General features: G+C 39.8%; 1 protein-coding gene and 1 pseudogene across 2 annotated transcripts in view; one reads left to right on the forward strand and one right to left on the reverse strand.

The window, feature by feature from the left end:
* ZNF559 (zinc finger protein 559) overlaps positions 1 to 15,593 on the forward strand; it is a 33,147-nt gene extending 17,554 nt beyond the window's left edge. Inside the window, exons 1-6 of one of the 2 annotated variants that reach the window (XR_010115277.1) lie at positions 875 to 997; positions 1,793 to 1,879; positions 2,494 to 2,622; positions 4,409 to 4,491; positions 5,009 to 7,102; positions 11,463 to 15,593. Coding sequence is in view for 1 of the 2 variants with exons in the window: in XM_055239106.2 (XP_055095081.1) it covers positions 1,793 to 1,879; positions 2,494 to 2,622; positions 4,409 to 4,491; positions 5,009 to 6,382 (1,673 nt within the window). In the remaining variant the exon portion in view is untranslated. Of the gene's footprint in view, positions 1 to 874; positions 998 to 1,792; positions 1,880 to 2,493; positions 2,623 to 4,408; positions 4,492 to 5,008; positions 7,161 to 11,462 lie in introns of those variants that run through there. The other variant, XM_055239106.2, reaches the window with a different exon arrangement.
* On the reverse strand, positions 11,380 to 11,995 carry LOC129460783 (UBX domain-containing protein 2A-like; annotated as a pseudogene).
* Positions 15,594 to 16,542: the final 949 nt, after the last annotated feature.

Below are 16,542 nucleotides of genomic sequence, written 5' to 3' on the forward strand. Positions count from 1 at the left end.
TTCTCTCCCATGTAGTCACATGGACAGTGCTTAATTCTCTTAGTAAAAGTGTGTAGTATTCGTGCAAACTGTTGCCCTCTAGGGACGCTCACCTGAGCTTTGGTGTCCAGGATTTTTACTGAGGGTTAGTCCCGTAGGCATACAGCACCTGAATGACTTACTTCATACACTTATGCCCAGCCCCTCAACAGTTCAAACTCATGCATTATTGCCAGAAGCCTCAGGCATACAAAAACAGGCCATCAACATAAGTCATATTGTTAGCATACACAATATGGTCACACTACTATAGTTTGGCTCAATAGCTCAACCATAGAAAAATATACACTTACCAGGCAAGCTGTTCCATAAACTAAAAGATTATCTCTCACAAACTGAGCCAAGTGTCAGTCCTGAAGACAGATGTTTCTCACGAGAGTGCAGGGTTTGGGCAACCCAGGCCTGTTGAGTTAACCTTTCCACACATCATTTCATGACGATCTCATGGTCACGTTGGAGAATAAGAAGAACCTCAGGAGTTTAGGTTTGTGAGTCAGAGTAACCTGTATTCATATCCTGGATCACACTTTCTAATTGGTGATATTGGGCCAATTAGTGTCTGAGCCTAGGTTTCCTCAACTAATATGATAGTAACAAAAACTGCTTTGATAATTATGTGAACTTACCCTACCACTGTTTCTGGCACATGGGTACTAGGTAAACAGCATTTGTTGTTATTTAAGTCCACGTGGCATAATACTGTAGTGGCATTCACGTGAACAACTTCATCTTCTGCAGAGATGGCTAATGAATGGTGCTTGATGACAGATGAGTAATGCCTGTTGCTTAAAGATTGACAGTATGAGGCAAGACTCCCACTACTACTTAATCAAGAGGAATGGAGATTGACCTGCCCATAAGTTCAGACAGTGTCTTGAAGAGACTTTGGGAACAAGATATTCAGGCACATTTCACTGTTAGACTCACAGGATGCTGGCCATTGATCTTTCCCTCTGTGGTAAGTCCGTGTTGATGGTCCTTCAAGACCCTGCTTTAACCAGTCTTTGAACAGCTTGTCTTGTGATTAGGGTTTAGGGTCTAAGTGGCCCTGCTTTTGAGATACCTAGAAGAGGCTAAAGTAGATGTGAATATTCTGTGGTCTAAATCCTGGGATTTGGGAAGGAGGAGTAAGTATGCAGGCTTTTGTGGAAGAGGTTCTGCTTAATCACATGATGAGTTTCATTTTTGGCAAATAAGAAGGAAAATGTTAACTTCTCTGGACTTTTTATTCCTTATAAGATGGGATTGTTGGCCGGGCGCGGTGGCTCAAGCCTGTAATCCCAGCACTTTGGGAGGCCAAGGTGGGCGGATCACAAGGTCAGGAGATCGAGACCATCCTGGCTAACACGGTGAAACCCTGTCTCTACTAAAAATACAAAAAATTAGCTGGGCGCGGTGGCGGGTGCCTGTAGTCCCAGCTACTCGGGAGGCTGAGGCAGGAGAATTGCTTGAACCTCAAAGGCGGAGGCTGCAGTGAGCCGAGATCGCACCACTGCACTCCAGCCTGGGGGAGAGAGCAAGACTCCGTCTCAAAAAAAAAAAAAAAAAAAAAAAATGGGATTGTTAAACTCTCTCTCCTGGTCATCAAAGCCTGAAGCATATTTTCTGGCTTCAGGTGAGACAGGCTGCTTAGGCATTTTATTATAACAATGTGTTTGTGTCCACTTAGCATTAGTATGAGGTGGCTTCTTGCCTTGTGAGTATGGAAGCTATCAGCAGCCTGGATTCTCAGGTTTTATTTCTTCTTCTCAAGATCATCTTTCTCAAGACGTTTTCTGTCTTCATGAGGCAAAATTTGAAGAGGAAAGGCTAGTGGCTGGGTGGTTGACAAATTACTCTCAGATAAGTAGGAAATCGCTTTTTCTGTAGAAGCATATACTTCTTCCTACCATGTAGATGTGTTTTCTCCTAGTGGAACAGAGCCCCTGCAAGCAAAAAGGTCTGCGTAGGGACCACATCTCTCATCAAACTTCTTCGGACCACAGGGCCTCTCACATGGTTAACAGATTTCACAGGGAAATGATCCTGCTATCCCACTGTTTACTAATTCAGTCTGACTGTCATCCATGCTGACTGTATGTTTTCATTTTGCTGTGATGGACAGGGAGAGAATGCACATATGCTTCTCAGAATTTGTGCTGTCACTGGAGCATTTATTTGAGTGTCTATAATGTATTCAGGATTGTGCTAAAACCTGTCAATAGAGACCAATAAGAAGAAGTCACAATCTAGTTGTGCTGAGATATATTCAGTTAGGTGAAAGAGATGCCCTTCAAGCCATATGACTAGATGAGATCACCAGTGAATATGTACAGACAGAGGAGAAGAAAGTGAGGACCATCAAGTGATAGGAGACCAAAGAGTTGTCAAGGCATGCCAAGACAAGGTCCCTCATTCTCCAGTCAACGTAGTGGAGAATGTACTTGCCTGACGCCAGCATGTGTGTGATGGTTTAGGACTCAGTGACCTTTGAGGATGTGGCTGTGGACTTCACCCAGGAGGAGTGGACTTTGCTGGATCAAACTCAGAGAAACTTATACAGAGATGTGATGCTGGAGAACTATAAGAATCTAGTTGCAGTAGGTAAGGCTGGTACCATTCTTTTCATTTAGTTTTTTTCTGGAACAAATATGTCTTAAGTAACTGTATTCTAGACTCTCTGCTTGTTAATGGGCTGCATTGGTAAACAGGCGAAACATTGTTTCCATCTCATAGACCTTACTGCCTAGTGATTTTTTTGATGAAATTGAAGATCTGTTCATTGTTCTGGCTTTGTTTTCTCCATGAATAAAAGACTTAGAGCTTCTTGAATATGTATATGAGCTTGAGCCTGGGTTTCGTGGAAGGATTGCTAGTCCTTTTGGTGCACAGTGAATGAGAAAAGAGTATTTGCAGTTTAGGTTCACTTGAAAGTTTTTGTCATGAACATTGTGTTGTTTGAGTTATACCTGAGAGGGTTCAGAATGCCCAAACAGCAAAATCTTAGCCTTAATTCATGGGACGCATTTGTTATCCCTTGCACGTTTTTTTTTTCTTTTTTTTCTTTTTTTTGACACAGAGTCTTGCTCTGTCGCCCAGGCTGGAGTGCAGTGGTGTGATCTCGGCTCATTGCAAGCTCTGCCTCCTGGGTTCACGCCATTCTTCTGCCTCAGCCTCCTGAGTAGCTGGGACTACAGGCACCCACCACCACACCCGGCTGAATTTTTTTTTTTTGTATTTTTAGTAGGAATGGGGTTTCACGGTGTTAGCCAGGATGGTCTCGATCTCCTGACCTTGTGATCCACCCACCTCATGATCCACCCACCTTGGCCTCCCAAAGTGCTGGGATTACAGGTGTGAGCCACCATGCCCGGCCATCGCTTGCACATTCTGACATCATTCATCTTTCGCTGAGAGCAGGGTACTAGCTATGCAAACATAGTTTGACTTTTCAGGTGAAGCAAGAAGAGTTAAAGACAGTGCAGAAAATTCTCCAAGATGAGAGAAAAGACAGATGTGATTATTTGTGAGAAACAGCGCTGATCTATAAGAGGTGCAGTCTGTTTATAAATGTTAAATAGGAAGGTTTTGAAAGTGTACTTTTTTGGGGAGAATATCAAGGCCAGTTGGTTTCTGAGGTTACTTGGGTACCTTAACTGCTCTTTCTCTTTCACTTTATCCGTCTTGGAAACTTTCTTTTGCCCTGACATTAAGATCCATCTCATTTCTCCTTTAAATTTATGATTTGCATTTAGCTCTGTATCCATTTCCTTTCAACTTTGTTTCCCTGGCTGTACCTCTTTTTTGTTCACTATAAAGTCTCAATGTTTAGAGAACCATTTTTTTCTTTTCCTTTCTTTTTTTTTTTAGAGACAGAGTCTTGCTCTGTCACCAGACTGGAGTGCAGTGGCGCGATCTCGGCTCACTGCAACCTCTGCCTCCCGGGTTCAAGCGATTCCCCTGCCTTAGCCTCCTGAGTAGCTGGGACTACAGGTGCATGCCACCACGCCTGGCTGATTTTTTTTTTTTTTTTTGTATTTTAGTAAAGATGGAGTTTCACCATGTTGGCCAGGATGGTCTCAAACTCCTGACCTTGTGATCCACCTGTCTTGGCCTCCCAAAGTGCTGGGATTACAGGCGTGAGCCACCACACCCAGCCTAGAGAACCATTTCTTAGTGAATCACCTACCAACTTGACCTCAGTACCTTACTGTTGCTAGACTCTTATTACATCCAAATTTCTCAATTTCTGTTTCCCTTTCTTTAAAAATACAAACTATATTTCAAGCCAGTGTTTGAAAATATGTTACACACTAGTCTTGCATTTTTAACACCCTTTTTAAAATCATTATTTCTCTAAGAACTTAAAATTTTTTTCATCTTATTTCAGATTGGGAGAGTCGTATTAATACCAAATGGTCAGCACCTCAGCAGAATTTTTTGCAGGGGAAGACATCCAGTGTGGTGGAAATGGTAAGATTCAGAAGGTATAATTTATTGCCTTCCATGTTAGAGGAAGATTGGAAATTCCATAAAATGGAAAAGCAGCACAATAACCTTGAGACATTTGAGACTAGTGTTTTTCACCCAAAAATAATCTGTCTCTTGGAGAGACTATGGATCATGAGTTTGACAAACACTCTAAACATCCCTCAGAATATATTTGTTTACATATTTATTTCAACTAAACATTCCCATATAGATACCTCAGATGTTTTTGATAAATAATTCACTCTTGGGCTGTTATCAGCTATGCTCTATTGAGAAGACTTGTGAAAGTAAAGAATATAACAGAACTTCCTGCAGTCACTTTGTTCCACTTGAAAACACTCAGGTCTGAACCATGCATTGCAATGAAAATGGCAGGAACAAACAATTTCAATTATATTAACTTATTTTCCATGCATAACAGAATTCAGAGTAAAAGGGAGAATCTGAATGAAATACATTTGGAAAACTTATATGAATCATCATTAATTTTCACCAACAGGAGAGAAACCATTTTGGAGAGGAACTGTTTGACTTTAACCAATGTGAAAAAGCCTTGAGTGAACACTCATGCCTTAAGACTCACAGGAGAACTTACTTTAGAAAGAAAACCTGTGAGCGTAATCACTGTGAAAAAGCCTTCAGAAAACCCTCTACCTTTACTTTACACAAGAAAACTGATATTGGAGAGGAACTTCCTAACTGTAATCAATGTGAAACAGCCTTCAGCCAACATCTACATCTTGTTTGCAAGAAAACTAGCCAAAATCTACATCTCGTTTGCAAGAAAACTCACACTCAAGAGAAACCATATAAATGCAGTGACTGTGAAAAAGGCTTACCTTCCTCCTCACACCTCAGAGAATGTGTAAGAATTTATGGTGGAGAGAGACCATATACTCATAAAGAGTATGTCAAAACCTTTTCTCATTCTACAGGCCTTTTTGTACACATGCAAACTCAAGATGGAGAAAAATTCTGTGAATGTAAAGCATGTGGGAAACCCTTCACTCAGTCTTCATATGTTACTCAACATTTAAGAACTCACAGTAGAGTGTTACCTATAGAACATAAGAAATTTGGCAAAGCCTTTGCTTATTCCCCAGATCTTGCTAAACATATAAGACTTAGAACTAGAGGGAAACACTATGTTTGTAATGAATGTGGCAAAGAGTTTTCTTGTTTCTCAAAACTCAGCATTCACATAAGGGTTCACACTGGAGAAAAACCATATGAGTGCAACAAATGTGGGAAAGCCTTCACTGATTCATCAGGTCTTATAAAACACAGGCGAATTCACACTGGAGAAAAGCCTTATGAATGTAAGGAATGTGGGAAAGCTTTCGCTAACTCTTCACATCTTACTGTACATATGAGAACTCACACTGGTGAGAAGCCTTATCAATGTAAGGAATGTGGAAAAGCCTTTATTAATTCCTCTTGCTTTAAAAGTCACATGCAGACTCATCCTGGTGTAAAACCCTATGACTGTCAACAGTGTGGGAAAGCCTTTATTCGATCCTCATTTCTTATTCGACATTTAAGAAGTCACAGTGCAGAAAGGCCTTTTGAATGTGAGGAATGTGGGAAAGCCTTTAGATACTCCTCGCACCTTAGTCAACATAAAAGAACACATACAGGGGAGAGGCCATATAAATGTCAAAAGTGTGGGCGAGCCTTCACTATCTCATCAGGCCTTACAGTACACATGAGAACTCACACTGGTGAACGGCCCTTTGAATGTCAGGAATGTGGGAAAGCCTTTACTCGGTCCACATATCTTATTCGACATCTAAGAAGTCACAGTGTCGAGAAACCATATAAGGAATGTGGGCAAACCTTAAGTAATTCCTCATGCCTTACTGAATGTGTGTAAATTGGGGCTGATACTTGGAAAGAATGTGGTAAAGCCACTGCTTCCTCACACTTATTGAACATGTACTCATTCATAGTGGCAATGTACACAGTCATAAGGAATGTGGGAAGCCTTCCTTGGTGTCTCAGATTTCAACAATTCCAGTAGAAGAGAAGACATACGAATGTAAGGAATGTAGGAAAGTCTTGGCTCCTTCCATAGGCCTTACTTACTATTCATGTGTCTGTGCATCCTAGGAAACAAACTGAATGTGGGAAACCATCAGTCAATGCTTACGTCTTACTGAGTCTCTGAACTCATGCTGGAGAGAAATGCTATGAATGTGAGGAAGGTGGAAAAGCTTTCATTATTTTCCTTGGGCCTTACTGAGCTTGTGAGCACATTGGATGTAAATGCACGTCCTCTGGATGTAAGGAATGTGTTGAAACCTTTTGCTCTGCCTTATACCTTAATATTCAACTATGATCTCACAAGTGTGAAAAATCTTATGAATGTAAGATGTGTGGAGATTCTTCTTTGTTTTTAGCTTCCACTTTGGGAACGTGTCAAAGCACACATTGAGAAGTCCCATGAGTGAAAGATGTCGGAAAGCCCTTGAATTTGGTCATTAGGAAACATCCACACTGAAGAGGAACTCTGACTGTATGGAAGGTCAAAAAGGCTGTATTAATTTACACGCAAAAAGTCACACTAGAGGAATGCCATATCAGAATGCTTTTGGTAAATATACATGTTAAAGAGGTGTATATTATTAATATAAATATCTAGCTGGTTTGAAGATCTGGAGTTATCTCGATTGTTCACAGTTACAGATGGAACTCTTAATTATTTAGGAGTTCCACTCTTTCCCCCATTTGTCAGTACTACACTTCACTAGTCTTTAAAATAATTTTGCGCTGGGTGCAGTGGCTCATGCCTATAATCCCAGCACTTTGAAAGGCCGAAGCGAGTGGATCATTTGAGGTCAGGAGTTTGAGCCCAACCTGGCCAACATGGTGAAACCCCATCTCTACTACAAATACAAAAATTAGCCAGGCATGGTGGTACGTGCCTGTGATCCCAGCTACTCGAGAGGTTGAGGCAGGAGAATTGCTTGAACCCGGGAGGCGGAAGTTGCAGTGAGCTCAGATCACGCCATTGCACTCCAGCCTGGGTGATGTGGTGAGACTGTCTCAAAAAAAGAAAAAAAAATTAAAATATCCTCAGAGGGTTTTTTAATGAAAAACTTAGTTATAAGAATAAGGAATTGAGGAACATTTGGGGGTACAAGTTTTTACTTACTGCATACAAGAAAATTGGTACTGGCCAGGCATGCTGGCTCATACCTTAATTCCAGCAATTTGGGAGGCCAAGGCAGAAGGATCACTTGAGCCCGGGAGTTCAAGACCAGCCTGGGCAATATAGTGAAACCTCATCTTGACAGAATAAATAAGATTAACTGGGTGTAGTGGTTTGTGCCTATAGTCCCGGCTATTTAGGAGGCTGGGGCGAGAGGATTGCTTGAGCCTGGTCAGGGAGGCAGAGGTTGCAGTGAGCCCTGATCGTGCTGCTACACTCCAGCCTGGGCAACAGGATGAGACCCTGTCTCAAAAAAAAGAAAAGAAAATTGACGCCAGCAAAGAAAACCAAATAAATTAAGTTTGCCTTTCTATGTGTCTTTAAAGACTAATGATGTTGAACATCACTTTCATATGCTTATGAGTCTTTGGTGAAGTGTACATTTAATGATCTTTTTTCACTGTTGCTGAGAATCTGTGGTTTGAATTATTGAGGCAGGTTCTTTCAGTAGGTTTGAGGTATAATTGCCATGTAATAAACTGCACATGTTTTTAGCATACACTTTAAGTTTGGACACATACACACCATCAGGATAATGAACATACCTATCAAACCAGATGGTTTCCTCATGCCCTTTTATAATTTCTTCTTCTCACCCTTCCCTGCCTGTCACTCTCCTGATCCACTGATTTGCTTTCTCTTAGAATAGACGACTTTATATTATGTACAGTTGTTATATAAATGGAATCATGTAGTCTGGCATCATTCAGGATAATTTCTAGATCCATTTATGTTGTAGAGTCCATTTCATTGCTGAATAGTATTCCATTGCAAGGCATACCACAGGCTATTTATCCATGGGTTATTTCTGCCTTTTGGCTATTGCAATTAAAACTGCCTTGAACACCCATATGCCGATTATTCTTTTAACATATGCTTCTGTTTCTTTAAATAATTAAGAGTGGAATGATCAGATCATATGTTAGTGTATGTTTAAGTTTTTAAGAGACTGCTAAACCTTTCTCAAGTAGTGCCATTTGACATTTCCATGAATAGTGTATAAGAGTTGCAATTCCTCTGCATCCTTGCCAGTTATTGGTATGGTCAGTCTTTTTTATTTTGACCATTTTAATAGGTGTGCAGTGTATCTCATGGTTTTAATTTGCATTTCCCCAGTGACTAACGATGTTTTACATGGTTTCACATGCCTACTGGCCTTTAAGTCTTTGAGGAAGAGTCTGTTCAAATCTTTTGCCTGTTTATATTGGCTTTGTTTTTTGTTTTTTGTTTTTTTTAAATAGAGACAGGGTTTTGCTCTGTCTCCCAGGCCGAAGTGCACTGGCACGATCATGTGGTTTTGCAATTTTTATTGAATTTTGAGAGTTAAAAATTTGTAATATATTTAATATTAAACCTATTAGTGTATTTGATATATTAATATTCTAATATACTGTGCATTTAAATATATAATAAAACATTTCATTTTAACAGCGGTAACATAAATACAGTTCCCAATTATGAGAGTTTGACTTAGTATTGTTTTTAATTTACAATGGTGCAAACACATTATGCATTCAATACATTTCTCAATTTATGATGCGATTACAAATTGTCAACTTATGATAGTTTCAACTTACAATAGGTTTATCAGGACATAGCCCTGTCATAATTTGAGGGCATGTAATACAAATATATTGTATTACAATATATTTAATATAATATGTTGTACTTGTGATACAAGTACATGATGCACTTTGAGTTAAAATCTTTACATGGCACAAAGATTGGATCAAAATTTTGGGTTTTTTTTCTTTGTATCTAATTGTTCCAGCATCATTTGTTGAAAGGACTATCCTTTCTCCACTTAATTGCCTTTGCTTCTTTCTTGAAAATCGGTTGTCTTTATACATGTGTCTGCTTCTCAACTGTACTGTTCCATATAGCTACTTATCTTTTATTCCAAGACTACCCTCCCTTGACAACTTGATAACTTTTGAAGTCCGATAGAGTTAGTCCTCCAGCTTTTTCTTTTCAGAGTTGTCTTGACTATTTTAGGTCAGAGGTTGGCAAAGTTTTTTGTAAAAGACCAGATTGTAGAGATTTTAAGCTTTACATGCTATATATAGTTTCTGTTGCATATTATTTTTTCTATTACAGACCTTTTAAAATATAAAAATAGTTCTCACATTCCATTCAACCTGTACAGTTATAGGCTATGAGCCACATTTGGTCTTGATGTGGCTGTACTTTGTTTAGAATCAGGTTGTCAATTTCTACCACCACCACCCCACACCCCCAAAGTAATTCACTAAGATTTTGATTATCATTGTGTTGAATCTGTAGATTAATTGATGTCTTCACAATATTGAGCATTTCAACCCATGAACATAATATATCTCTCCACTTATTTAGGATTTATAATTTTTTTCTCAGCAGTGTGCATGTTTTTCGGTGTTTGGGTCTTCCTAGGCATTTTTTCTCTGACAGTATTGCAAATGGTATTTTAAAAATTTCAATTTCTCCGCTAGTTCACTACTACTATAGAGGAATACAGTTTTTTTACATATATTCATCTTGTATGCTGCAACCTTGTTAAGCCTGTTTGTTCTGGAAGATTTTTTATATTTATATTAACATTATGCTAAGCTACATAATTTTATTCTTTTTTTATTTTTTAAATTAAAAAAATAGAGATTAGGGTCTCGCTATGTTGACCAGTCTTGAACTCCGGTCCTCAAGCAATCCTCCCATCTTGGCCTCCCAAAGTGTTGGGATTACAGGTATGAGCCACTGCACCCAGCCACAATTTTATTCTTAAATGAAAATAGATCTTTGATATCATCACCAGATTCATATTTGTTTTTTGTTTGTTTTCTTGAGATGCAGTTTTGCTCTTGTTGCCCAGGCTGGAGTGCAGTGGTGCAATCTTGGCTCACTGCAACTTCCACCTCCCGGGTTCAAGTGATTCTCCTGCCTCAGCCTCCCGAGTAGCTGGGATTACAGGCATCCGCCTCCACGCCCAGCTAATTTTTGTATTTTTAGTGGAGACGGGGTTTCACCATGTTGGCCAGGCTGGTCTTGAATTCCTGACCTCAGGTGATCCACTCACCTCAGCCTCCCAAAGTGCTGGGATTATAGGCATGAGCCATCACGCCCACCTACCAAATTAATATTCAAATATATGTAGCCATTACAGAGTGATAACTAAGGACACTTTGAGGTTTAGGCATAGCTGTGGTAAAAATAGCTCTCTCCAACTTTGCATCTAAGTCGTAAAATAATTACATTGATGCTTTTAAATCTGCCACGTATAATTTTTCAGTGTATTAGCCATTTAATAACTCTGAGACAGCTGACATTTAAATAAATCCCTCCCTGCTTGGGAATGATATTTGAACGAATAATATTGTGAACATATTTGCCAGTTTATACTATATTAAGATTCTAAATAATACAGCTATTTAATATATCTTGATAATTAGTATTTGAAATAAGTATATTTCTCTGAGTAGCCTTTTGGAAAAAGTGCACAGAATATAGTTTCCAGTCATATGCTACTTTTCTAACTTGCACTTATCTAAACATCTCATCAGGAGAGAGTTCTATAGTACCTGAATGAAAAGTCCAGTGAATCTGACTTCTCCAGTCCCCAATTTGGTTTGCATGTCTGCTTACAACCATCATTTCTCTGCAGATTTTCCACTTAAGTCTATCAAAAATCAATGCTCTGAAAGTTCTCAAAAACATGCAGCAGTTTTTTGGAGTCTCTGATGACAGCATTCTGTAAATCTGCTTCTTCCAGTGTGAGTGTCTCATCTAACAGTCTGAGGACAGGAAGAGCTGTTGCCAGGAAAAGGGGAAGACTTCTTTTGAGATCCTTGGTATTTTTAATGAAGTCTTTGATATGGCTTACCCTTCCTACTTGGTGACCCTGTCCTGAAAAGGGCCGGAAGACAGGCTTCGTAGACATACATATTTCATTTTTCTTGTCTTCAACTTTAACACCACCTCTTCTTTATCAAAAATTCCCAGTAATTCTGAAGGTAATTCCCCCTTTTTGATGGAGTTCAAAAACTGCTGACTTGCACCATTCGAATAACTTCTGAAATCATCATTGACAGTGAATCCATTTTTCTGTAATTTTATGTTTACGTCTACCTGTTTCTTCTGTTCAGTGGGAGACAAGCATTTGGAACCAACCTTCTGAGTTTCCTCAAAAAGGCTATCAACAAACTATCTACAATTTGTTTGTTGATTATCACCAAGACGTTGATTGTCAGGTCCTGTTTCACAAACCCAGTCTTTTATACTTTCGAGATTATCTACGTCTTTCATTCTCTTTTGCCTTACTCTGAGCACAGCCTCCAAGCCTAGGCCTCACTCAACTCAGGGGCCACCAGCACTGTTTGGCTGGAGCCCTTCAGACCTGGAGTGCCTCGCCCGAGACCACCTCCGGTACCCCGGCTGTGCTGCTGATATCCCGCCGGCCTCTCTGTCTCCACCAGGCACCAAGTGTTCACCCACGCCTGCTGCCTGCAGACCTGAGGAGAGCGCATCGGCTGTTTTTTTTTGTTTTTTTTTTAAGACGAGTTTCGCTCTGTATCTCAGGCTAGAGTGCAGTGGCATGAGCTTGGTTCACTGCAACCTCCGCCTCTCGGGGTCAAGCAATTCTTGTGCCTCAGCCTCTGGAGTAACTGGGACTACACACGTGCGCCACCATGCCCAGCTAAATTGTTTTGTATTTTTAGTAGAGCCGGGGTTTCACTATGTTGCCTAGGTTGGTCTAGAACTCCTGGGCTCAAGCAGTCCACCCACCTCGGCCTCCCAAAGTGATGGGATTATAGACGTGAGCCACCGCGCCCAGCCTCTGGCAGCTTTTTAGTAGATTCTATCAGATTTTCTACTAGGACAATTCTGTTGTCTGCACATAAAAGTTTTTACTTCTTCCTTTCCAATCTGTATGCGTTTTGTATTTTTCTTTTCTTGTTACATTAACTAGAACCTGCAGTGTATTGTTAGATAGAAATTGAGAGACCAGACATTCTTGTCTTTTTTCTGGTCTTGGGAGTAAATCATTGAATCTTTTACCATTTAGTAACTATCTTTTTAATCTTTTTTTTGGTAACACCTATTGGGTGGGAAATAGTATTGTTTTTTATTTTTATTTCCCTGGTGGCTAAAGATTTCTATTATTTTTTTTCTGGGCTTAGCTCACCTGAAACCTAAAGATGTTGATCATCTTTTCATCAGTTTGTTGACTATGTGTCTGTCTTCTTTGGGAGAATGTCTATTTAGATCCTTTGCCATTTTTAAATTGAGTTCTTTTTATTATTGAGTTTCAAGAGCTCTATAAATTCTAGGTACAAATACCATATCAAATAAATGGTTTACAAGTATTTTTTCATTCTTTGTGTTGTCCTTTCACTTTCTTGATGGCATCCTTTCGAGTGTAAAAGTTTTAAATTTATTTTTTTCTTAATGCTTTTGGTGTCAAATCTAAGAAACCATTGCCTAACCCAAGGTCATGAAGTCTTTTATATTTTTTCTAGGATTTTTATAGTTTCAGCTCTTACAGTTCTGTGATCCATTTTGAACTAATATTTGTGTATGCTGTGAACAGTGTATCCAGCTTCATTCTTTTGCATGTAACACCCAGTTACCCTAGCATATTTGTTGAAAAGACTGTTTCTCCCATTGAATTGTCTTGGCACTCTTGTCAAAAATCAGTTGACCATAAATGTAAAGGCTTATTTATTTATTTGTTTTGAGACTGGGTCCTGCTCTGTTACCCAGGCTGGAGTGCAGTGGTGTGATCTTGGCTCACTGCAGCCTTGACCTCCCAGGCTCAAGTGATCCTCCTCGTTGAGCTTCCCAAGTGGCTGGGACTACAGGTATACACCACCACACCTGGCTAATTTTTGTATTTCTTGTAGAGACAGGGTTTCATCTTGTTGCCCAGACTGGTCTTGAACTCCTGGGCTCAAGCAATCCTCCTGCCTCCGCCTCCCAAAGTGCTGGGATTACAGATGTGAGCTGCTGTGCCCAGCATTAAGATTTATTTCTAGACTCTCAGTTCACCTCCATTGTACATGTCTAACCTGTTTGTAACCACACTGTCCTGATTACTGTAGCTTTAGAGTAAGTTTTGAAATTGGGAAGCATGAGCCCTTCTATAATCCTTTTTGCAATGCATGGGTTGAGGTTACTTTTGGAGGGAGTAGAAGGGATGTGAATATTTTAATTTTTTTTTTTTCAGGACAATTGGTTGAAAACAGTCTTTATTGGATTATTTGCACCTTCTTTGAAAATCAAATTGATGACATATGTTTAAATCTATTTCTGGGATCTATTCAGTTCAACTAATCTATATGTCTGTCCTTTTGCTAATACTACACTTTTTTTTTGAGACAGTCTCACCCTGTCAACCAGACCGGAGTGCAGTGGTACCATCTCAGCTCACTGCAGCTTCCACCTCCCAGGTTCAAGCCATTCTTGTGCCTCAGCCTCCCGAGTAGCTGGGACTATTGTGCCTGAGCCTCCCAAGTAGCTGAGACTATAGACGTGTGCCACCACACCTGGCTAACTTTTGTGTTTGTAGTAGAGACAGGGTTTCACCATGTTGGCCAGGTTGGTTTCAAACTCTTGGCCTCGAGTGATCCACCCACCTCAGCCTCCCAAAGTGCTGGGATTACAGGCGCGAGCCACCGTATCTGGCCTGCTAATAATACACTTTTTTGATTATGGTAGCTCTCTAGTAAATCTTGAAAGCAAGTGGTGTGAGAGTTCCAACATTGACGTTAATTTTCAGAATCATTTGGGATGGTCCATGTTCTTTGTTTTTTCACGTAATTTTTTTTTTTTCGAGATGGAGTCTTACTCTGTCGCCCAGGCTGGAATGCAGTGGCGCAATCTCGGCTCACTGCAAGCTCTGCCTCCTGGGTTCACGCCATTCTCCTGCCCCAGCCTCCTGAGTAGCTGGGACTACAGGCACTCGCCACCAAGCCCGGCTAATTTTTTGTGTTTCTTTTTTTTGTATTTTTAATGGAGATGGGGTTTCACCATGTTAGCCAGGATGGTCTCGATCTCCTGACCTCATGATCTGCCTGCCTCGGCCTCCCAGAGTGCTGGATTGCAGGTATGAGCCACCACACCCGGCCTTTTCACATAAATTTTAGAGTAAACTTACTGGTTTCCATAAAAAGCCTGCTGGGATTTTTTTTTTTTTTTTTTTTTTTTTTACTGAGATTCAGTTTAATCTAAAGATGAATTAGAGAATTGGCATCTTAATACTGGCTGTTCTGAACCATAGACACGGTATATCTCTGCCATGGTCTGAATGTTTGCATACCCCCAAAATTTATATGGTTGAAATCCTAATCCCCAGTCCAATGATATTGGCAGCTGAGGCCTTTGGGAGATGATTAGGCTCATGAGGGCAGAGTACTAATGAATTAGATTGGTGCCTTTATAAAAGAAATTCCAGAGAGCTTGCTCATCTCTTCTGCCTTGGGAGGACACAGCAAGAAGTCACCATCTGTGAACCAAGAAGTGGGACCTCATCAGACACCAAATCTGCCAACAGTTCAGTCTTGGACTTCCCATTCTCCAGAACTGTGAGCAATAAATTTCTGTTGTTTATAAGCCATCTAGTCTATGGTATTTTGTTCTACCAGCCCAAACGGACTAAGACAATCTCCCCGTTAATTTAGGTCTTATTTCTTTCAACAGTGTTTTGTGGTTTTCTGTATTGCACCATTTCATTGATGCTATTATAAATGCTAGTTTTAAATTTTCAATTTTCCAGTGCTAGTGTATAAAATTATTTATATTTGTATATAATTTATATTTGATCTTGAATCCTGCAAACTTTGTATAGTTATCTATTCCTGTAACTTTTTGGAATATTCTACATAAACAAATCTTATGCTCTGTATTAAGGCAGTTTTGCTTTCTCTCTGATATCTGTCCCTTTATTTCTTTATATTTTCTTAATATACTGGCTAGGGCCTCCAGTAGTGTTGAATGAGAGTGGTGAGAACACACATCCTTGTCTTATTCCCAACCTTAGGCAGAAAGCATTCAGTCTTCTACCATTAAATATGATGTTAGCTCTGGGTTCCTTTGAAGACAGCTTTATTAGGTTGACGAAGTTGCGTTCCACTGCTTGTTCACTGAGAGATTATGTGTTTTTTTTTTTAGCATTTATTTACGCATTTTAATTTTTTCTTTTTTTTTTTTTTGAAACAGGGTCTCACTCTGTTGCCCAGGCTGGAGTCCAGTGATGCAATCATAACTCACTGCAGCTTCTAACCTTGGGCTCAAGTGATCTTCCCACCTCAGCCTCCCAAGTAGCTGGGACTACAGTAGTTCACTGAGAGATTTTATTATGAAAACCTTTTATCATAGAACCATTTCTTAAGATCTCAGAGACCTTTAGTTTGGTGTTTGATAGAGTCTTATGAATAGATATAATATGTAGAAGTTTAAATAAGATGCCTCTTCATTAACCAAAAGAGCATCGCAGCATCCCTTCTGGGCATTGCTCCCCTGCATTCTCACAGACAGTGATCCAAGATAGAGAAGGGCCTAAGAGATTTTAGCCATGGCTTTTGTCTAATGACACAAATCCAGTAAAATTAATGGAGATAAATGGGAAAAGGTTTTTTACTGCAAAAAAAAAGAAAGTTGGCAAAAGCAAGGCCAACTTTGTCCAAACAAAATGGAAAGAAGTAGTACAAAATGTAAAGAGACCTTTGAACCCCCAAACTGCAGATAGAAAACAGATGAAATAGGCCTATAAAGCTACTCGGTTGAAAATGTTTAGTTTTTATGGGAAAGCAAGTATGATTCAGAGTACAGAACTTCAGAAGACTCACTCCTGT

Source organism: Symphalangus syndactylus, chromosome 13, assembly GCF_028878055.3.
Source record: "Symphalangus syndactylus isolate Jambi chromosome 13, NHGRI_mSymSyn1-v2.1_pri, whole genome shotgun sequence".
Taxonomy (NCBI): domain Eukaryota; kingdom Metazoa; phylum Chordata; class Mammalia; order Primates; family Hylobatidae; genus Symphalangus; species Symphalangus syndactylus.